The 24,290-nt window shown below is 43.1% G+C and overlaps 1 protein-coding gene and 1 long non-coding RNA gene across 2 annotated transcripts in view; both read left to right on the forward strand.

Annotated features, from left to right (window-relative positions):
• The first annotated feature begins 380 nt into the window (after positions 1-380).
• Positions 381-7,164, forward strand: LOC117050607. The gene is made up of 3 exons (XR_004427112.1): positions 381-528; positions 5,996-5,997; positions 6,683-7,164. It is a non-coding gene; the product is annotated as an uncharacterized LOC117050607 (long non-coding RNA).
• A 4,683-nt stretch (positions 7,165-11,847) lies between these two features.
• The window catches only part of TTLL10 (tubulin tyrosine ligase like 10), an 86,425-nt gene continuing 73,982 nt past the window's right edge, over positions 11,848-24,290 (forward strand). Inside the window, exon 1 of the mRNA XM_033156298.1 lies at positions 11,848-12,148. Coding sequence (XP_033012189.1) covers positions 12,146-12,148 — 3 coding nt within the window. The 5' untranslated portion in view covers positions 11,848-12,145. The remainder of the gene's footprint in view (positions 12,149-24,290) is intronic.

Consider the following 24,290-nt stretch of genomic DNA (forward strand, 5'->3'; position numbering starts at 1 on the left):
GCCAACAGCTTCGCTATCCCTTGGAGTAGTGTCCCTATTCAGTAAATTATTTTAAATTGGGGCAAAGCTAGAAACAAAGCAGAAATTGGCTTTCTTCCCTCAACCTTCTTCATCCCGGCCCATGAAATTTTGCCCTGCCTTCAAGCGATCCCAAAGCTAAAACTCTGAAATGTCAAGGCCAGACCTTGAGACCCACCAACTTGACTTGCTGCCAGTGCCAGATTAAACCCTGTAGAAGCCCTAAGGCTGTCAAACTTGCAAATTATCTCGAAGCTTCTTCTTGGCTTGATCAGAATTTTCTTTCAAGATCAAATCAATATTGTCGAAGGGCCCCTAAAAGGCATAGGGCCCATAGGCCAGTGCCTGCTCTGCCTCTTTGGTAATCCAACACGGCTTGCTGCGTTCTTTCCCCAAGAATCTCCACAGCTCAACATTGTCCTCTGAGTTCTCCTGCAGAAGACAAATTGCTCCATTCAGCATGCAAAAGCTTTCAAACTCTCAGTGCCTGCGTTCAATTTGCTGGGCTGCGTCTGTCGCGGGCCCTTCGCCCTGTACAGCCCACCCCCGGACGTTTTACGGTCTATGGGTGCTGCACCAACGACAAACAATCCCCAGCTGCAGCCCTTCAGACTACTAGCTGGATCCTGCTTACTCCATTCACCACAGACGAGGATATTGTGAACTAAAAAGATGTTTATTGCGTACAAAGCTTGTGGTTGCTGATAAATAAAAGGTTGTTCAATAAGCTTAAACAGTTGTCCTATACCGGCCTAATACCTCTAAATATTACCGGCCTAATACCTCTAATAGTAAACTAAATATCAATAACAATGCGCTTCACAATCTCTTTATCCTCTCTGCTAACATCCACCTAAGACTCTAAACTCCCAGCTCTATCTCTTGACTCACACTGCTCAACTCCAACTCTAACTCCCCGCACTTAACTGCCTCACTGCCCACTGGGAGGGGTGTTTTATACCCAGGCTAAGCCCGCCCCTGAGGGTTCTAACTGTCAGAAAAAATTAACCCCTACCTGGCATTGGGCTAGTCCTCCACATACCTCCCTCCTTTTTAGGTTTGTATCAGAGGAGTTACTAGCCAAAGTATCCCTCTGATACAAACAACATTTTTAAACATTAACATAAACAATACATTTTATAACTCTTACCTATATTACCTATCTATAACATAAACAGTTACATCTTCAGTAAAAGTACATATGGTTGTGAACATTATATACATGCAATATTACATAGTACCAGTGACATGCAATATCGTTGTGGTGATGTCTTGTCTTCGGATCAGCCGTGGCTCCCTGGTTTTCGAGACAACGCATCAGCCACAATGTTCAGGGTTCCTTTTACTGATTTGATGGTGAAATCAAAGTCTTGCAAGATTAATGCCCACCTCATTAACTTGCTGTTGGTCTTCATGGATCGTAGCCAGATCAGCGGTGAGTGATCCGTACAAAGTTCAAATGTTCGTCCCCACAGATACGGCTTTAAACGTTGCAGAGCCCAGATGATGGCCAAACACTCTTTCTCGATCGTCGACAGATGTTTCTCCCGAGGCAACAACTTTTTGCTGAGGTAGACGACCGGATGTAGTTCGTCCTCAGCTCCCGGCTGGCATAACACAGCGCCAAGTCCATCATTAGACGCGTCGGTGTAGACCGTAAATGGCTTGCCAAAATCAGGTGTAGCTAGTATTGGTTGGGATATCAGTGCGTTCTTCAGCTTGTCAAAAGCAGTTTGACAGGCTGCTGTCCACGTGATGGGGTCTGTTATTTTTTTTTCTGTCAGACTAGACAAAGGAGCAGCTATTTCACTAAATTTGGGGATGAATTTACGATAATACCCCACCAGTCCCAAGAATGCCCTCACTTTCTTCTTGGTTGTGGGTTTCGGCCAGGTCGCGATGGCTTCTACTTTTGCAGATAAGGGTTTAATCTGCCCATCCCCAATCATATGACCCAAATATTTGATAGAACTGCCCCCAATGTGACATTTTGCCGCCTTGATGGTTAGGCCTGCCTCTTGGATTCTTTGTAGCACTATTTTTAAGTGCCCTTTATGCTCCTCCCAAGTTTTACTAAATATGGCGATATCGTCAAGATACGCAATTGTAAAGTCATATAACCCATTTAAAACTTTATCCATGAGGCGTTGGAAAGTGGCTGGTGCGTTTTTTAGACCGAACGCCATGACTGTAAATTCATATAAACCGATAGGACTTCTGAAAGCGGTCTTTTCCCTATCTTTTGGGTGCATTGGAATCTGATAGTATCCTTTTGTTAAGTCCAAACTAGATATGTATTTACAGCTTCCAATTTTCTCGATTAAATTGTCGAGCCTAGGCATAGGATAGGCATCTGATTTTGTCACATGGTTAAGACGGCGAAAATCCAGACAAAATCTTATAGTTCCATCGGGCTTATCTAATAAAAGAACAGGGGCTGCCCATGCACTGCTCGAAGGAACAATAATGCCTGCTTTTAACATCTCCTGAACTTCCTCGGTTACAGTCTTTATATAATGGCCTGTAATCCTGTACGGAGCCAATGCAATGGGTTTGGCATCGCCCGTATCAATCTGATGCATTACCCCTTTAGCAATACCTGGTTTATTGCTGAACGTGGGTGCATAGTGTGTCAAAATTTGTTTTACATCTTCTTGTTGGGACTGCGTTAGTTGGGGGTCCAACTTAATGTCAGTTATTGGACAGGGTTTCTTCTCCCTTTCCCAACAAGGTATTGGCATGTCTTGGGGATCTTCTTTAATAGCAAATAATGACCACCCTTCTGCTTTATAATAAGGCTTTATCATGTTCACATGCACGACCCGCCTGCCTTCACCGTATTGAATTATATAGTTTACATCATTCATTTTTGAAATGATTTTAAAAGGACCTTCCCAGGTCAGTTGTAACTTATTCCCTTTTACTGGTCTGATTAATAAAATATCCTGTCCTGGCTCAAAAGATCTCACACGTGCCTTTTTGTCATACCAAACTTTCTGTTTGTGTTGAGCAACCTTGCACTGTTCTCCTGCCAATTCTAGTGATCGTTTGAGAGTGTTCTGCAATTTAAATAGGTAGTCAACTACATTAAATCGTGCTACAAGGCCATTGGTCTGTGGGTGGTCACGGGTACTGGTGATATGTTTTATCCCACACCTCTCCCACAAACGCTGCATCAGTTTAGAGGTAAATGAGGCTCCAAGGTCTGTCACGATTTGTTCTGCAAACCCTAGCCGACACATATAACTCATTAGAGCTGAAGCCACTGTTTCAGTCTCTATGTTTCGTAACGGAATCGCTTCCGGATATTTCGTCGCAAAATCTACAATAGTCCACAAATAATGATTTCCCCTGCGACTGGCTTTTGGCAGTCGTCCAATAATATTAACTGCTAAACATTGGAAGGGTTGGGAAATTATAGGCAAGGGGCATAATTGTGCTTTCGTTTTATCTTGCCCATGTCCTTGTAATTGGCAAGTATGGCACGTTCGACAAAATAACTTTATTTGCTTGCCCATGCCAGGCCAAAAGAAATTTTGGGACACCCTTTGTTTGGTTCTGGTGATTCCCAAGTGACCTCCAAAGATACTGCCATGTGCATGTTGTATTATCTTGGTTCTGAATTCAGTAGGTACTATCAGTTGCCTGTGGATCTCATTACCCCCTCTATTAGGCTTTAAAAGAATCTCTCTGTATAGCAACCCATTGTTGACTATAAACCGCTCCGGGCTTTCAGGGGTTAATACTGTATTCACGGCTGTGGCTTGAAAATATTTCTGTAAATCTGTATCTAGTTTCTGCTTGGCTGCAAAACTAGCTGCTTGACTATTTGTAACTGGCATTATACTTGTATCTTGTGTCAGTTCAACAATTGTATCAGGCCTTTCCTCCTGAGGTAACTGTCGCAGTTTTTGTGCCCTAGTTATTACAAATGCACTCTGTACATGGTCAAGGAGATCCCACCCGATTAACATTGGAGCTGGGATTTCTGGTGAAACTGCTACTTGCCATTTTCCAGACCATTGTTTATATGTCAGATTAACTAATGCGACTGGCAAGATTTCTGGCTGTTTTGATATTCCTTTTAAACTGATTGTTTTGCCTTTAATAAAGTCTTCTGGCTTTAACAAATCAGGATGTACAATACTAATCTGAGACCCTGTGTCTTTTAAGCCTTTATATTGTTTACCATTCACCCAAATTTCTTCTCCTGTTTTGTGTAATAGCATGTCATCTTGTTGAATTATATAGCACCTCACAACTTGGGCCTCTGGTAACTCATCAGCCTGTTCTCTAGACTGGGCCTCGGTTGTCGTGGCAACCATGTTGGCAGTTGGCTCTGTCTCCACAGTTTGGACACAATATGTCTGCTTCTGAGGGATAGTATTTGCACTCCTAGTTCTGAGTTCAGTTCTACAGTCCAGTTGTCTATGGCCTTTTTTCCCACATTGCCAACAGATTAATTCAGGCCTTTTACCCTCACTATATTTATTTACTTTTCCCTCAGTCCCCCCCGTTGTCATAGGCGTGTTATGGGGAACATTTGCATTGGCGGGAAAAATTTTCTTGGCAGTTTCTGTGGTAAACTTTGTGGGCTGTTGCATTCTCTTAAACTTATTTGTTTCCCACTGTTTGTCCTTATATTTTGGGGCATCATAAGCGTGTTCTCGGATTTCATTTATTTCATCTGCCAGATTAGCAGCTTCCAGGATGGTTTTAGGGCGTCTTTCTTTAATTAAATACTTCAAATGACTATTAATCGTGTCATAAAATTGTTCTAATGCAATCACCTCTTTTATTTTCGCCACAGAATCAGCACCCTCCTGTTCTAGCCACTTGTTTAAATAATTTGTAGTTTTAGCTCCTAGTTGAGCAAATGTTTCCTCACGCACCTTTTTTATTGTTCTAAACTTTTGTCTCAGTTGTTCTGCAGTAATTCCGAATCTCACATAAACCAACTGTTTAAATGCTTCAAAATCTTTAGATTGATCAGATGGCATTTGAGAATAAATCTCTGTTAATGTTCCACTAATACGAGCTCTCAGTATTTGCATTTTCTCCTCATCTTTTACTTCAAAATCCTCACAAGCCCTCTCAAAAGAAATGATAAACGCTTCAGGGTCGTCTTTATCTCTGAAGTCAGGGAATCTTTTTAAATCCACCCTGCTAGGATTTTGTGTGGAACTATTGTTGTTGTTTCTATTATCTACAGCTGATAATTCAAGTCTTTTCATTTCTAGTAAATATTCTCTTTCCTCCCGTTCTCTTTCTCTCTCAATAGTTAAGGTCATTTCTTTCTCTTTCAGTTCTCTTGCCTCTCTCTCTCTCTCTCTCTCAATATTTAATTCTCTCTCTTTTGCTTCAGCTTGTAATTTTAATTCTCTCTCTTTTGCTTCAGCTTGTAATTTTAATTCCCTCTCTTTTGCTTCAGCTTGTAACTTCGCTAGCTCGAATTTTAAATTATATTCCTTCTCAAGTTTCCATTTTTCAAATTCCTCTGAGGCTTTAAAACTAGTCCCCTCAGCAGGATTTTTGTTAACTGTTTCAGTACTGGTTTCCTCAATCTGGGAAACCCCATTTTCTTCTTCAGAGCTTTCTACTTGTGAGTCCCTAAGAGCTGTTTTAGTCTTTCTAGGTGGCATTTTCTATTTATTTGGTGGTATTATTTCTGTACTTAAATCAAGGATGTTTCAGTTAAACTATTTCCTCAGGCTTAGTTTCCACAGTTTAGGTCCAAAGTCACGCCTAAAGTTACCTCAGTGCACTTTGTCCAGCGTACTTTTCCGACCTCTCACTATAAACCTTTCTGCCTGAAATAGTTTCAAACGCAAAGTATCTTTGTAACTCTCACACAATCTCACAGTCTTAGGCGCTATCACACCACACCCTAGGGCCAGGTAATTCCTCTCTGAATTCCCCTTCTCCCTTTCCAGGTGTATGCGATCCCCCTTCCTGACTAGATTGTAGAGTCTCACAGAAGTTTGCTTAAATCCTCTTTAAGCCTCACACTTCACACAATGCGTCACCCTTAAATCCTTCTTGTACCTTGGCACTTCTTGCCAACACTTTAGATCTTTGATCTCAATGTGACCACCACTTTATGACAATCTTTCGTCCCGACGCTGCCACCACTTTAATGTCGCGGGCCCTTCGCCCTGTACAGCCCACCCCCGGACGTTTTACGGTCTATGGGTGCTGCACCAACGACAAACAATCCCCAGCTGCAGCCCTTCAGACTACTAGCTGGATCCTGCTTACTCCATTCACCACAGACGAGGATATTGTGAACTAAAAAGATGTTTATTGCGTACAAAGCTTGTGGTTGCTGATAAATAAAAGGTTGTTCAATAAGCTTAAACAGTTGTCCTATACCGGCCTAATACCTCTAAATATTACCGGCCTAATACCTCTAATAGTAAACTAAATATCAATAACAATGCGCTTCACAATCTCTTTATCCTCTCTGCTAACATCCACCTAAGACTCTAAACTCCCAGCTCTATCTCTTGACTCACACTGCTCAACTCCAACTCTAACTCCCCGCACTTAACTGCCTCACTGCCCACTGGGAGGGGTGTTTTATACCCAGGCTAAGCCCGCCCCTGAGGGTTCTAACTGTCAGAAAAAATTAACCCCTACCTGGCATTGGGCTAGTCCTCCACAGCGTCTTCTGGGGATTTTCCAGGTGCTTCTTCTAATTAGCATGATAATTGGTCATTTCATTAAACAACATCATCCACGAGAAGCTAGGGACCGAGCTCCCTTAAAAACAAGGAGAAAGGACAAAACTTGCAAGGTTGCATTTCACCCCTTTATTTTTTATTCGTTTGAGCAGAGTATATTGTAGTTATGGACGGGCAAATCTGTCAATTTCAGTTCCTCCCCATTTTTCAATTCTTAAGCTCCATTCTCCCCATTTCCGCACCAGTTTGTGATTTCTTTATTATTATAAAATGTCTTCGTGAAAATTCACCAACATTTTAGTGCAAATTCTCAACCTACACATCTTTGTATGCAGTTTTGCTTCATACAGACATTTTTACAAAGCAAGTTACCCAAATATAACACACTTTGTACGTTATGTACACAAATGTATGCATTTTATGCACACTTTATGCATCTTTGTACGCACTACTTTGTGAGAGAACTTGCACTGCAAAATTCAGATAAGTTCTGCTTCAGAAAGTTCAAATCATGTAGATTCTCCTTTAAACATGAATGGAATGGATTTCACTTCCTGAATTGTAGCATTACATGTACAGGACAGTTGAAGCAACAGTTTGAAACACACCATCCTATTCCCCACTAGGAATAGATCAATCTGTCAATTTCAATTTCTTTCATTTTTCTTATTCCCCCCCCAACCTGAAGTTCAGCTCACCCCATTTCAGTTTGTGATCATTAATTTTTTACAAGGTCCTCATGAAAATTTGTTGGGTTTTTTTTTAAAGGCTATTTGCCCTATATACATATATTTTGCAAACTATTTACCCTGACCCCATGTATTTTTGAAAGTTATCTTCACTAATATTTCGCCTTTGTGCACACTTTTTGCTAATAAAATAAGGCCATAGCTTTCATAGCTTGGATTGACGACATCCCCCCTAAATTAGATTAAAATTCACACGTGCAAACAAATGGTTGATTCTTAAAAGGTCTGAGGAGTCTGAGGCAGTTCACTTAGAGGTACCTCTGTGTCTCTGCATGACTCCCTGTTCTGAGCACAGCTCCTGATTTCAATGCATTGAGCCCATAACTGCGACTCATGTAGGGACATACTGGGCACCCCCCTCTAAGGTTTGCTCTGCTTCTGTACTGGGAGTAACCGGATCAGGCTTGATTCAGAGGTGGGGCAGACTAACTCACCCTGATGAAGACTAAATGGAAGGAAACACATTGAGGGCAGTAGATCAGGCAGAGAAAGAAAAGGCACTCTTTTCTGTAGATGAGCCACAGTTGAGTGGTAGAGCACTGCTACAGAACCCAGAGTGTGTCTCAGAAGATTTGGGCGTGCTCGATTCATGCAGACTCCTCCCCCTCCAGTGTGCATAAGCATTGGGAAGGACCCTAGATCTGTGAACAGAGCACAGGCTTTGACCCTCTGTGTGGATACTTTGCAATCATGACATTCATTAAGTTCTCACAGGGTAGCCACGTGTCCCATCTCATAGTTAGGGGCCAGCAGCTGTATCCAATGCAACACTATAATCAGGTATGATCTGCAGCACTCGAGGAAGTGTTTACAGGGGCTCCTCCAGAGGCATTATGCCTCTGAATACCAGTTCCTGGGAATTACAGGTGGGCAGAGTGCTGTTGTCCTCAGGTCTTTCTTTCAGACTTCATCAAGCTGCGAAAATAGGATGTTGGACTGGATGAGCCATTGGCATCATCCAGCAGGCATATCTTATTTCCTTAAGCCCTTTCTATTTTACAGTTATGGGCCTGTATTGAATGCTAATCCTGCTTAGAGCAGACCTGTTGTTGTTGTTGTTGTTGTTGTTGTTATATTCTGCCTTTCCCCCAGAATACAATTCAAGGCAACTTGCGCAAAATGACACCGATAAAAATATTTGCAGTGAATTTTTCAACAGTGGGGGCATATTTTCATCTGAAAAAAGGACTGGTGGGCAAAACCATGGCTCTATCCACTATCACTTGGATGTGCAGGAAAAGGGCAAAGTTATGATCCCACTCCCCTCTGCTCCAGTGGAAAAGATGCTTTGGTGGAATCTTGGGCCTTTTTTTCATCTGGAACCCGAAGGAACTCAGTTCTGGCACCTCTCATGTGGGCACCATTGCTATTATAAGAGAACAAGGAAGATGCTAATAGTGAGTTCTGGCACCTATTTTTCTAGAAAAATAACACTGGTGTCTTGAACCTTTCCGTTTCTCTCGCAAGGCCTTCCTTGCTGTGCACGCTGCAGGAGAGAAGGGGTTAAATCACCCTTTGTTGCCAAGAGACAATATCCAGGTGACATCATAGGACATGGGGTTCTGCCAGCACCTCCCTTGCTGTTCAGGTTGCAGAAGTTGGCCTTACTTTGGGTGAAAAGTGATTTTACTTTAAAAAAAAACAATAGAAATCAACAGCGCTTTGCTTATGTCTCAGAGCACCCCAGGTTTCAAAATAGACCAAAGGACTCTGTCTTGCTGTTCAAACTGCAGGAGAAGAACTTAAGAAACCCTTTGCTTGTGTCCCAGTTTGGGAGAAACTGGGTGAAAGAAACTGGATAATAGTGTTTATGACCTTTTGGTTTGGGGGTTATGATGTTGGCTAGATGGGGGTTGAGGTGTTGGATTTGCATTGAGGGTTGGATTTGCCTACAGTGGTGGCTTGTGCCTATTGGGATTGGTAGGGCAGGAACCCAAGTGTAAGCAAAGCCAGAGCAAATGATAGAGGCAGAGATGATATGTGGAGTCAACTAATTATAATCTTGCTCCCATGCTCCTCCTGGATGTGTTCTACAAGGGCAAAACTGAGACTAAGGAGAAGGAAGATTACAACCAAGACCTCCCCCTGGACTGGTTGTTAAGTAGGAAGGCAGGAAGGCTGGGCTGGCTGAGGGCAGGCTAAGGTTGGTGGGGCAGTGCCCCATTGGCATGAAGACACACACCTCCAGTTGCCCAATCCTATTATATTGTAGAGAACTGTCTCTTCCTCGTGACATTTGGGAAATTCTCTCAATGCCTACCCCCAGTTCCCAAATTGCTGCAGGTTCTTTTCAAGAGTACTAGATGGGAGGGGATCTTGGCTCATCCAACAAGGCATTCCTTCAGCTCTTAAGCAAGGGCATATATCCAGAATAAATTCACATATTTTAGTTTGGACAGCCCGTAGTTCAGTAGTAGAGCACATCACTTTGCATATGGAAGGATCCAGGTTCATTACTCAGCATCTCCAGTACGGCTAGGAAGAGATCCTAGTAAGCCTCCAGGACCAGCCCAAGATATCTTGCTGCCTGAGGAAAGGGCAAAAATGATGCCCCCCTCCTCATTTGATGTACAGAACCCAGATTGGACTGATAGATGAATCCAATGTCAACACTGGTGATGTACAGACTCTCCTTTTGTATATTTAGAACACAAGGGTGGACCATAGGGATTCTAATGACTGTCGGTCAGCAATCAGGAACCTTTTGCCACCCTTTGGGCCATACATCCAGATTTTCCTGGACATTACTGGGAATTCAAAGGCGGAATTGACATCCGGGGGGGATTTTCCAAAAGACAGCGCTTTGTCCTGGATCTTAGGCAAGTCATTCGAAAAATTGCGTTTTTGTAAAAAGAAAGCTCAACAACGTTGGGGTTTTTCTTGTAAAAGCTCAGTGACTTTTGGAGTGTCTTGATTTTTACTTTTTGAAATATGGCAACCCAAGGCACATTCTTTTCTGGGGGGCACATGCTAGTAGTGGGCAGAGCCTGAGGCAAAAGCGGGCAAAGACACAAAGGTAAATGTTTAGCTTTGTACAGTTGGCTCATTTCTACACATGCTCACACACTTCTCTCCATCCTGGCAACCATGAGGCATGATCAGAATTTAAGGACACATTCTAGCCAGGATCCGTGGGCCAGGTGGAGAGGCCTGGAGGGCCACGTCTGGCCTCTGGGCCCAAGGTTCCCCATTTCTGATGCAGATCATGAAAGGGTTGAGTTAATCAACCTACATCTGCAAGAAAGCTGCAACCTTGGATGACTCTGACTGAACGTTACAGAAAGTGACTTCCTTATTTGAAACCTTCCCCTCCTTCATTGGCTTATGGCAGTCGTGGCAGCTTGGAGGGGGGAGACTAACTGAACTTCTTTCGCCAGAAGGTTATACACCCTGCTGGTGGCGAGGACCCCTTTCCAACCATTTAGCCTACACTTCTTAAATAAAACAACAGATATGAAGGTTGAGAGAAAATGGGAGCAACGGGCCGTGCTAAGTAGGTAGGTAGGTACGGCATGCATATGTCACACATCAACTTAACTTCCTCCCCCCTCCCCCCGGTATTTGAAAAGATCCTTTGGAGGTGGGGAGGCTCTGAAACCTATTGTGTGGGGTCCGTGGCTACATCACGCCTGACGGTTCCCCGCCTGGCCTATCCCAAGATGGCAGGACACACCTGTTCATGGCTAGAGGCAAGGAGATTGGTCGGGAGCAAAGAATGCACCTGCTCAGGGAGGGGTCGAGGAAGTACATGTAAGCTGAGCCGTTAGACATTCTCCGTCTCTCCTGTATTCCAGCTTAAACAAGTAAGATGCTTGAGGCTTCCATGATGGCCGGGCAACATTGCGGCTCCCCCTTCCTCTTAAAAAACTTTTAATTTTATTTTAAGGATTTTCTTTTCTTTTTGGTAGCGTAGATATATCGAAGCTGTTCTGATTCCTTGCGTGCTTTCTGCACACACACACACACACACACACACACACACAATCCCAGCCATGTCGACATCCTGCGAAAATCCTTGCCGAGAAATCCCGAGAAATTGCTGAGACGTGGGAAGATCCGACACTCCAAAGTCACTCACGAGAGGCCTGCTGCGACTTGCTTTTTCAATGCATGTATTTATTGATTTACGATCCTTGGCGGTCTTGGGTTGGGGAAAGGTTACCCGGCGCCTTATGCCAAAGTCATTTTAATGGCTTCGCGGTCCTCGTATGCTGTAGGTTGAAAGATTCCCGTTGTGGATGTGCACTAAATGGGAGTTTAATGGTGGTGGTTGAGCCGCAGTAAAGTCTTCTTGCGAAGGTGTGCTTCCCCCCCCCCACTCCCTTCTATCTTTTGTCTCTTTTCTTTCTCCAGGTAGACTGAAGGAAGTTTTGTTTTTGTTTTTGTTTTTTAAAAAAAGAAGTATCAGGTTTTGTCTGCTTTGAGATGGAAGGTGAGGGGGGTTGGGATGGCTGAAACCTCGCAAATCCAAACGTTCACCTTACAACTGGCCAAACCAGTTGGGGCAGGTAGCAGCAAAGTTGCAAGGCGTTCAATAGGAGGCAGCCAATGGGGGGAAACGTTAGTCTCTCGTGCCCTGATCTTGACAAAGGAGGCAGATTTGGGATCGGTGGTGATGACTGAATCACGGCAGTTAGGCGAGGGGGGTGGAAAGCACTTGGTTGACCAGGAGCTGAAGAGCGATCCAAGCAGCCCATGGTTTGTATCTCTCACTGAATCCTAAATGACTTTTTTACTCCTTGTTGGTGAGCTGCGCCTTGCTTAATTCTTTCCCATCTTTATCCTTTCCCTACTGCTAAAAGATAAATAAATGGTTGTTACCCTGTTTAACATGGACAGGGGGCAGTTTAAGCGTGCGCGGGGGGGGGGACAGATATTTAAAGGCACATACATTGGAAAGCAGTAACTTCTGTTCTCTTAATGCTAAAATGGTAAATAATGGTGTGGTGTGTAAGTGGTAAAGTGGATGGGATTTGATTCTTGGATTGAGGTTTTGGCAATTAACTAGAGGATGCAGAGATCTTGATTCTGTCCAGAGTGTTTGCAGTTTGGCTTAAAGGAGCCATTTTGAGTTGGTCTCCTCGTTCTTTCCTCTCCACTGCCTCCTATAACCGCTGCAGGTCTATCCGTGTGTTATAAGAGAGCCTCTTTGCTTCCTCATAATCTTTCTTCCAGTTCTCTCCACTTCCATGCCTAACCTGTCTCTACTTGCTGCTTTGAGTTGGGCACTGAGAAAGAAAGAGACACCAGATTCTCTTTTGGAGGGGGAATAACTCCTCACATCTGAAGCCTTCTGTGCCAGTCAGTGTGGAAGGATGTTGAGTGGATCAAAATGGTTTGCGCAGGAGGAAAATGATAGAAGGAATGGCTTTCAAAGAAAAGAAAACCTTGGCTTTTTATCAACTTTTCCTTTGGCCTGTTGGGCTGCTGATGCTTGTGTGTGTGTGTGTGTGCTGTTGACACAGTAAACCGGGTGAGAGTTTTAAGACGTGTATGTGTGTGTGTTTTGTAAGCACACAAAAATGGTTCTCGTCATCCGTTGTTGGCTCCAAAAGCAGGAAAAGGCAGTTGGGCGTTGTGGACTTTAGGGGAGTTGACGCAGAGCGCTCTGTTCGGCTTTCAGTTCTTGGAAAAGGTTCTGGAAGGTTCCTCTGTGTCCGCCTTCACCAACCCGGTGCCCTCCAGATGTTGGGAATCCAAAACATCTGGAGGGCACCAGGTTGGCAAAGACTGTTCTTCCAAAGCCGGGGGGGGGGCACACAAGACAAGAAATGATTTTGATTTGCTTGGTGTTCTTTGCTTTCCCCCCCTTTTTTCCTTTTTCGAAAGGTCTCCTGAAACCAATCTTGATTTCAATACTATCCAATCTCATTACATTTCAACACAGAAGCCAGGAGAAAATGATTACAGAAAAAGAAGGGATCTGTCAGCAGGGCTAACTTTTTTATATTTACCTCCATCAAAGCCTGTTAATTAGATTTCATCCCTCTCCACATAGCCCTTATCCAATATAAACCTGCTTCTAAAGCTGCAATTCTTCAAACAGTTACTAGGGAGTAAGTCCGGGGATTTATTAGGGATTTACTCTTGAGTAAGGAAGCTTAGACTTGTACTGCATGGCTAGTACCGATATTTAATGGGGCCATTATCCTGTTGTGCCTGCATAAGCCTTACAAAGTTTATAGGATTGCTCTAGGCTAATATCCCACTGAACTCAAGGTCAAAACTCCTACCTGGGTTTGAATGGATAATAATAATACTTAGCAGGAATGTACCATTCTTGAACATTTCATATGTTCCACACGTATATGATCTTGTTGCCTTCGTTGCAGCCATAGTATTATCATTTTCATATTGCAAAAGCGGGGTGTGGGGGCATGAGTCTGAGGATGCAATCTTATTCAGGGCACCTTTCAGATGAGAATGCAGGATAAGACATTTGCTAAAATCAATTTGCAAAAACAAATTTGGTGGGGTTTTTCTTTCTTTCTTTCTTTCTTTTTGTAAAGACCCACTAGTGAACTCGTGGCAAAGGTGAGATTACCGGATTTGTTGCGTTCAGGGGCTTTCCATATATTTCCCACTCTTCCAGATATTTTTGAATTATCAGAAAGGCAGCCAGCACAAGCTGTTTGTGCTGTATCAAAAGAGCTCTTGTCTGAAATATGGGGAACTTGTGACACATCGGTGCTCCCTCAAATAGGCTTATGGCACACTCCTGCCCAAGTCTTTTCAGAAACAAGCCCCGCTGGTTTCAATGATTATTTCTTCCAGATAAGTGGATATAGGATTGAAGCCTTTAGAGCAGTGTTTTTCAACCACTGTTCCGCGGCACACTAGTGTGCCGCGAGATGTTGCCTGGTGTGCCGTGGGAAAATTGAAAAATTCAAGAGAATTACTTTATATATAGTCAATATAGGCACAGAGTTAATTTTTTTAACATTTTCTAATGGTGGTGTGCCTCGTGATTTTTTTCATGAAACAAGTGTGCCTTTGCCCAAAAAAGGTTGAAAAACACTGCTTTAGAGAGCTATTAATTTGAAAAATAATGTGGGTCTTAATGTGTACACTAAGGTATGATGGACACTTTTTGCACGAACAACTCTGCAGTCCTCCAAACTAGATAGTTCAGAAACGGCTGACACTAAAATTCTGTAGTATCTAACATTCACATTTTAAACCCTATCAATAAGATCCTACACCTTAATAGTGCCTTCAGCTTGAATGGTATTACCTTTGAAGAAGTACCCACTAAATTATAGCATGGGCACCTGATCCCAACCATATTTACTTTGGAGTATGTTCCATTCCCCTCCCCCCAGTGGGAAATAGTATCTTTAGGACTTCCATCCTAGAGCAATGTTTCATGAAAATCCATGACACTCCCAAGAAAAACTTTTAAAGGTGAAAATCAGGTTAGGGTGCTAAATGTAGGTTGCTTAATTTTGTGGATTCAATTACTCAGTAAGTTCCACTAAATGTAATAGGACCTGAACCCCAACAATGAGCACATAGTATTATTTTTTTTCAAAACAGTTTGGAATTTTAACTGTGCAACCTTGGAAGTAAGTCCTGTTTTCACCAGTGGGGCTTATTCTCAAGTAGGTGTGCTGAGGACTGCACCCTTAAAATCACTTATTATTATTATTATTATTATTTAAAAAGAAAAACAACATCAGCAGCAGCAGCTGTTAAGCTCATCTAAAAGTTGATGAATGACACAAATCTTATGTATTGGTAGTCTATCAGCAGATATCCAAATATCAAAAGATTGCTTTCTACAATCCCCTCTAACTATAAATATAGCTATTCATTTTAAGCTGCGGTCTTGTACTCACTAACTTGTTGAACCCAGGGTTTCTTATTTTGAAAATAATCTATGCACATGTTTGTGCCACAAGTTTCCATTTTTATATACTATTAACTTTCCCTTTCAACCACAGCTGAGCTGAAATTTCTCAGAAAATAATTTGCTGGTACATATTGTTTATTATTATTATTATTTTTCATGCTCCTCCTGAACTGTTGGAGAATTTCAGTCCTCCCCTGGAGAAAATTCAGTTAAATGCACCCCCGACCAGTTTCACCATCTGCATGGTTCCGGTTTTAATATTTTTTGATATTATTTTAATATCATGGAAGGAAGCAATGGGCTTGAACCTTTTCCCCTTCCAATCCTCCTTTCTCTGCCCACAACTTCCCTTATCCACCAATATGAATAACAGTAGAGTTTTCCTTCAATTTTGTCTAGCATGAAATGAGCTGAAATTTCTCACAAGAGAATTTTCTGCAGGGGGGGGGGAGAGGGACCTGGTCTCACCTCCTCCCATCAAGAAACCTGTTGACACCCACAGCAAATAGCTTTGACAATTTTGGAGTGCTCATTTTGCGCAACAAAAAATTCAATCTATCGGACTAAAACTAGGAATAAAACTAAGTGTGTAAGTCAGTGCCTGACTGGGTAGTATAACATAATCATTTCCCCTTGAGTTCTGACTGTAATCTGATTTAACAATGGATAGACTTTCATAGATATCAATGTCCCCTTTGGCATGCGTGCACACACACATATATAGGCTATTGTACTAGGGAAGCCCACAATACTTACTGAAAATAATATTGACCCAGGCTTAAAACTGAGCAAGGTTTAAACTCCAAATACAGCCTTGCTGGTGCCTGTTTCTGCTCACGCAGTGCAATCTTAATCATGTTTACTTGGAAGTAAGTGGCACTGTGTTTAACACGGCATTTCCCCAGATCAGTATGTATAGTAAGCCTGCAGCCTTAAGAGAAGTTTTGATGTGAATAGTTGAAACACCCTGCATTTATACAGCTTGCCCTGAGCAAGTGATGACAGAAAAATTGAAACTGGCAAAAATATATATGTAATAAAAATAAATCTTTGCTGAAACTGGAAGACGTGAATAAAATAAATTAAGAACAAGGATGAGGTTGCTGGGCGTCCCCCTCTCCCACCCTTAATAGAAGAATCTAAATTGTAAATTCAAATATGCTTAATTATCTCATGCTGCGTTCTGACAAAGTGTTTGCAAATTGCTTTTGGTAACAATATTGTTTCCCCAGAAGCTGGTAAATGTTTGTTTTGATGGTTCTCTGAGGAGCTCTTAGGTTTTCTTTAGAGGCTGCATTGGGTACTTTCCCCCCACCCCTGTCTCTACTGAATCTTCGCAAACGAATGTGGGGCTTCCGCACATCCCCATTACCAAAATCTCCTGAAACAAAAGGTGATCTCTGGCTGCCTGTCTCATCGGGAACCCTGTAACACATTTGATTTTTTTTTTCTTGTAATGCAAATTGGAAAGCAATCACATGTCAATTTATGAGCTTTCTTCCGTGTGTGGTGTGTTTTTGCAAGAGCAGCTAATTGGAAGTTTTGGAATGTGTTTATCAAGAGGTGAAAGACAGAAGGCATCCTTGTCTATTACTGGGGCCATCTGAATCCAGACCGCTTGCTAGCTAGCTAAACAGATTGTTACAGCACAGTGCTGTACACGTCCACTTGGAAGTACCTCCCAATGAATCTCAATAGGGCTTACTCCCTGGGTAAGTGAGTACAGGACTACAACTTTAAAGCAACTGAGAACTAATCCCATGGAACTCAGTGGAGCTTACTTCTGCGTAGACATGCATAGGCTTGCTCTCTTAAGACACGCAGAAAGAGACTTAATTCCAAAATTACCCTGAGATGCATGTTTTGATTAGAGTTCAGGGTTTACTTGGTTCCCCCAGCTTCCTCTGCCTCCTAAAAATAATGATGGTGTTGGGAACAAATTAAAATAAATTCAAAGCAAGAATGCTATCACTGAAGTGTAGAGAAGCCACAGAAACATCCCTTTGCTCCTTCTTGAACTCGGAAAGGCTGAACAGGCCAGCCTGTCCCTTTGGACTCCAGGTATGGCTTATCTGATGGGGATCTGAGATAAGGGCTCGGCTTTTCTTCTGTGTTTGTTCTTTGTTCCTTTCAGAGTCCCTGGCTATTGATTAAGGCTCAGGCAGGCAGGTTAACTAACAAGTTAGAAGTGCGGGGATCCCCCTCCCCTCCCCTTTTCTTTCCTCTCAACTCACATTCCTCTCTGGACCTTGAGCAACCTGGTGCAGTATGAACCAAAGGCCCCCACCTTTGGAGGAGAAATGATACCTGGTTGTTTGAAAAGCGCTGCTCAAAACTTGGCCTTTCTGTACTACAGAAAGGAAAGGAGGAATAAAGAACAGCAGGGAGGATGGCATGAGGGCAGATAAAAGAATGGGATCCCAAATAGAGAAAGTAGTAGCATTTTATTTTCTTAAAGTCCTTTGTTTCCTCCCCTCTCTTTCCTCCACACCTTTCCTGCCACCCCTCTCCTTTTGGGCCCTGGTCATCATGGTGATGATTAACTAAATGAGGTCTGTAACCCAGGTAACAAATAGGTTGGTTTTATGTTTCATGGGTACCCAACAGCTGGAAATAGTGTGCTTGCTGAGGGCTTAAAAACGGAGAGCTTTTTTCGTTTTATGATTTATTTATTTATTTTAAAAAATGATGACCTTATTTGCTTTAATCTTGTGCCATGGTAAGGTTACAGCCCTTACCTTCTTGCTGTCCTCTTTTCTCCCTTCCCTCTCCTTCCGTGTCCTCAATGGATAGACCAACCTTAAGCGTTCACACCTTACTGCAGGTGCCTGTGGGTGGAGGGGAGGAACTTCCCCCTCAAGGCCTTTCCCCCTCAAGGCTTTGCTTCGCCCACCTCTTAGTATTTTATGACAATGACCACAGAGAGAGAGAGAGAGAGAGAGAGAGAGAACACCTCTCGAATAGAAACTGCTTCCACTATCATCCTATGCCCTGCTCCACTTAGCACACGGTATCTATATGCTTCTTATTGCTTATGGCCATGTTGGCAGTTAAGGAAATGGCCGAGCATATTGCTCAGAGCGTGTCGTTCATCTCGCTGATGGGAGCCTCTGGTGGGCTATGCGCTGAGAGCCGTAACGTGGAAAGGTTGGTTTAATTTTTTTATTTTTTTGCCCTTGTCGAAATGGAGGTCTTAGCATGGTCAGCGGGCGAGACCGACTGGGGATAGGAGAAGAATTATGTGTTAAGGAAAGGCCATCTCAGTTCAGCTGGGAAAGGGGGAAAATAAAACTTTGCTGGATGTTTTGGAATGGAGTCAGATCTGCGTAAATAGGAAGAAGCTAAAGGAGCACGTTTTTGGGTGCGAGAGAGGAATTCAAATGGGGGAATTGAAAGGTAGTGGTTTGCTTTCCTCTTCCAGGCTGGTTGTTTAATGGAATCCATAATGCACAACTTAATGCCTTTGGGGGCATTCCATTCTGTTGAATCGAGGAAAGGGTTGTGCTGTATCCAGCAACCTCAAATCCCCATATGTCCTTCTTTGGGGGAGACAGTCCACCCTAAGTGGCAGATTTGGGGGTGCCATTACAAGGCAACATGCTGTCAATAACTTCATTTCTTATTAAAGGGGAGGGATAAGGACGAGTTCCCACTACTTGTGCCTTAATCCTTGGAAAGTTTAAACCAGATGAGACTTCTGTTGCTGAAATTCCTAATATTATGTGCCCTTTGCTGAGAGAGCAAGCCAATAAAATACTTAAGAAACAAGAGTTTCATTGGGGATGGAGACAAATCTAATTGCTTTAGCCCAAATAGAAGACAGGGGGGAGAAATCACATTGGTACAGCCCATTTAAGCCAGTAATTATGAAAATAAGCCAGCAGTTTAAGATAATAATTGCTCCTAAGCTTGCATTAATTACTGAGTAGAGGCCACATATGTGATGAGAATGGAGAATGCTACCTCCTCAAGGGTGTGTGAAAATAAAAGATAATAAAGGCAGCGGCGTAAATCCATTGTAAATCCTTTCAACTTCAGTGGAGGCTTCCAAGATCTAAGATTTGACCTCTGGGTCTTTCAGATTCCTGCATGCGTGACTTAAAAATAGCTTGGCAAAGAAAATGGCGGACAAAGATTTCTCCCTTTGCATCCCTTCTGTTCTCCAATCCCCTCGGTTTCCTGCCACAAGGCTCCTTTCCATTGAGTTCTTAATCTTCTAGGAAAATCTAAGGCAGACAAATATATTATTGTATATGTTTTGGCAATAGGTGAGGTGGGACAAGAGTACAGAGGCTTCCTTGACTCTTTAGTTTTGCTCTCTGTGTTGCCGTTTGTGCTTGAGCAAGACGATGGAAGGATTAGCTAGCTGTCGGGTGGATTATGTAGCCGTAACAGGGAGCGATGGCAAGATCTTCAGGCTGGCTTGTGAAAAGCACTGCACTTTCTCTCTCTGTGTGTAGTTTTTAAATCAGATTTTGGCAACCCAAAATCCCACTTCTGCTGAAGTCTCCCAAGTGCCAACCAGGTAGGGAAGTCGGGACCAGTCTTTTGCATGCTGATCCACGTCCAGTGTACAAGACAATGACTCAGCACAGCATACATGCAAGGCTTGTGTTCACTGGATCTAATGGGGCAGAAGGTAGGGAAACCAACAGTAGGTGGAGCCAGAGCCAATGGCAGGCAGAGCCACACCCCATTGGTTGGAAATAAGACAGCAGGCTTCCACTGATTCCCCTTTGAAGCCATCTAAGGAAAGTATGATGAATAAGAACATAAAAAGCCCTGCTGGATCAGGCCAGTGGTCCATCTTGCCAGTATCCTGTTCTCACAGTTGCCAGCCAGGTGCCTATGAGAAGCCTGCAGGCAGGACCTAAGGACAACAGCAACTCTCCCCACTACTGCCTTCAAATTATTCCAGGCTGCTTTTGACCGTGGAAGAATGAAGGAAGGAAGAAAAAGTGTTTGGTGCTCCTGTTCAGGGTCAAATGTACCCTGCAAGAGCAGCCCCCAACATTGAGCCATGGTTAATTTCCTTAGCATCTGGATATAGGGACCAGAACATCATTCTGTTTTATGTTTTAGGTCTTCATCCCCGTTCACAGAGCTGCCAACCCAGCCTTTCTGTAGACTCACTAATGAGAGCCATCATCTAGAATTTGAGGGCATGGCCTCCGTACAGCTCAGAATTCTGAGCATCTCCCCCATTTATAATTAATCTCTGCTGGTGGGGCAGCAAAAACGCTCAGCCATGGCTGGATGAAGAAAGGAAGAGAGATGAAGGGAGATGGTCACCAGTTTCATACTGCACCAAGCAACCCCCAAAGACGAATGCTTGACTGTCCTGTGCTTGCAAATAATTAAATAAATAACAAACCCGATATTGGGGGTTTGGTAGACCACAATTAAACCATGGTTCTTTCAAAAGCCATCTATTTTGAGGATTAATGCAGAAGTATGGAATTAAGGATTGGTGTTTCTGCCATTGGTCAGTGGTGTAGCTATACAGAGATGATATCTGGAGTTGGTGATAACACTCACTAATTATTCCTATGATGTGTTTACATACCCCTCTAGGGTAGCTATTCACACATTACCCAAATAAAGCAGAAATGAATCAGATTTGCATCGTGTTGGCATATGTTTCAGTGGGTCCACTGTGAGCAAGGCTAATGCTGGATGCAACCCTGTATTTCAAATAGGCAGGCTGGGCATCTCGGCATGACAGGGAAAATTCTGAGCAAAAGATCTGTGTGGTTGCTTTGTCTGTGGTCCAGAGGCCAACTGCTGACAGGCAACTCCAAGGTTTACCAGATCTCCCTCCTTAGGGTTCTCAATCTTTAAACCACTCATAGACCAGACAGCCTTCAGATAGAGGACTGCCCTCTGAAAGACAGTACGCGTGGCAACTCTGTAGATCCCTGATAGCTTAATAAGGCAGTCTTCTTCTTTAATGTTGGTCATCCTTTTGCTATGAATTTGTAAAAAAAATGCATGGCTAGCACCTCCTCTTAATAGCTTGCATCAAGATAAAGCAGCTATTGTGTTATTCAATGCAAGCTCTAACCACACTTGGGATCATTAAGGCCTCATTCACAGCATGCACCTTTAAACAGTCATGGATTCCTCCCAAAGAATTCTGGGAGTCACAATTTTTTTAAGAGTGCTAAGGAGTTGCCAGGAGAGCTCTATTCCCTCAACACAGCTACAATTTCCAGACTTCCCTGTGACTGTTAAACAACTCCGGGAAATTGTAGTTTTGTGAGGGGGATAGGGGGTCTCCCATCAACTATCAACACTCTTAACAAACTACAGCTCCCAGAATTCTTTGGTGGAAGAAGCCATGACTGTTTTAAATGGTATCCTAGTGCTTTAAATGCGTGGTGTGAATGTGGGTTTAAACCCTCCAGTACTTGGACTTCAACTATTTACAGTGCAATCTTATACATGTTTACTCTGAAACAAGTCACACCATAGTCAATGGCGCTCACTCCCTGGTGCTTAAGTGCATTTACCAGATTGTGTCCTTAATCCCCCCCCCCTTATTCACTTTAATTGGGGTCTAGCTGGCACCAGTGCCCTTTCAGTAAAGTCCTCCAGTTTTTAAAAAGGGATGATTAAAGCTGATTAATTTGCAAAACATCTACATATCTCCCTTTTGTTACAATGCCTTTCCTGGACCTGATAGACGGAGATTTGTTCTCTGATTCGCCTCTCCTTACCATGTAATTATTTCGACCATGGTCATTCGTGCCAATCTGTTAGCTAACATGTCACCAGCGGCTGTTATAAGATCCACAGTGTCAAAACACTAGCGCTGCGCCATTGTCCTTACAGAACAAATCAGAAATATTTTAAAGAAAAATAACACCCCCCCCCCCAATTGAGACTTATTTCTCTTTTTCTAATGGAGCGAGAGCACCTGCTGCTTAAATTTCTCACTGGTTATCATCTCCCCCCCCCTTTTAAATCCATGAATTATTGATGCTGCAGGGGGGTGAAATGAACATGGCAGGGGGAATGAAAGAGAAAAAAAGTCTGTCTTTTGTGCAGGCTAAATGGAACATGGCTGCCTGTCGACGGGATTTGATTTGCTTTATCTTTTTTGACAGTTACCTAATAACTGGGAGGAGAGGAGGTGTAGCCATGCACTTTTGGGGCTGGGTGGTGGAGAGAATGGAATAGCTTCCCTCAATGGGTTCACCGTTTGCACGTAGGACCGAAACTAATTTACTCCTGGAAAATTCACCTCAAAATTCTCCTCTTGTCAGTTTGGATGCTGAATACTCTACACATCGCCCCTTGGCATTCGTGACATTTGCTCAGTGTTCACCTGATTGTTGGCTGCTCCATCTGGAGTCCCATGATGCCTTTTTTTCAAAAATTTGACAAAACGTATTTGATTAGGGGTGGATATTTGTCAGCCATCTTTGTGGGCTGCCCTTACAAAATTCTCCGGGTGGCTCACGGCAGGGAAACAAAGCCGTTAGCCAAACAAGGCAAAACCCAACTGAACAATGATAGAGGACAACACGGAATAAGGCTTTGCACTTGTCAGGATTGTACCTCTGACCATGAGATGATGGTTTGTGTCAGGTGGTTCCAGGGAGCTGGTGGCTGGTCAGAGCTTTTTATTTGGCACCTGCCAATGCGATCAAGCAACAGTACTCAAATTTCAAAATTCTGAGGTAAACTTTACCTCAACTTTCTGAGGTAAATGTTTACCTCAATATCCTGAGGTAAGCTTTCACACTCAGGGTGCGAATCCCTATTGAAAGTTCATATGAATGAACTGAGGGGGCAAATGTTAACATCTGACATATGTTGAATCTTTACAATATAATTTGCTTCAGCTCTGAATTGAAGAGGCAGGAACTTACTGTGTCAGAAATATTTGGCTCCTTGAGCTGTATACAGTACATGAGGGGAATGCAAACTTGGTCCTTCTGGCATTGTCTGTTCTGTGGTTTATTGTCTACACTGGCTAGCAGCAGCTCTTTAAACAGAAATCTTTCTCAGCCCTATCTGGAGGTGCCAATAGTTATGTTCAGGGCTCAAACAGGTCCTCTGCCATTGGACTGTGGCTCTCACCCTAGAAAGACTCTAGTCATTATGCTTCTGAATAAAGTACTGGTTTTAAAAGGGAGAAAGGAAGCTCCAGATGTTGTTGAACTAAACTCACATCAGCCCCATGAAGCATGGCCAACTATCAGGAGCAATGGGAGCTGTAATCCGACTCCCAAAAGCCCCACAAAGCATGGCTACTGGTGTTGTCCACCAAGCAGCACCTGGATGGCCAATGACTCCCTATTCCTGCTGTACATTGACTGGCAAAGGCTCTTTATAAGGTTTCAGGCTTTCCCTGTCCTACCTGGAGGGGTAGGATCATAATAAGAGCCCTGCAGAATCAGATCAGGAAGCCCATCTAGTCCAGCATCTTGTTCTTACAGTGACCAACCAGTGGCCAACCAGGACCTGAGCACAACCAGAACTCTCCTCATTGTGAGTTCCGGTAACAGGCATCCAGAGCCATGCTGCCTCTGGCGGTGAAAGGAAAGCACGGCCATTGTGACTATTGGCCGTTGCTTGCCTTATCCTCCCTGAATTTGTCTAATAATCTTTTAAAATCACAGGCAGATTCCATAGTTTAACTGTGCATTGTTAAGCCTGGAACCTTCTGAGTGCAAATCAGAGGCTCTTCCACATTGCTGATGAATCTTGAATATTATCTTTCTGAGAATCTTTTTGCCTTTGCATGCAACTGAAAGCCATTTGTTCCTCTAATAAAATATGAAATATACTCCTATATTCTGTATAAGACAGACAGACACAGAGAGAGAGGGGGGGGGCTTATTGATTTCTTGTACCTGGGGCACTTTGCTGAAATTCATGGTACAATGGCTTAAAAATTTATGCCACAACTCTTTTTTAAGGCATCAAGGTTCAGCCTCTCATTTGCAAAGGTCACTTTACTGCCACGGTCCAAAACAC

The sequence above is a fragment of the Lacerta agilis genome, chromosome 8, assembly GCF_009819535.1.
Source record: "Lacerta agilis isolate rLacAgi1 chromosome 8, rLacAgi1.pri, whole genome shotgun sequence".
Classification (NCBI taxonomy): Eukaryota; Metazoa; Chordata; class Lepidosauria; order Squamata; family Lacertidae; genus Lacerta; species Lacerta agilis.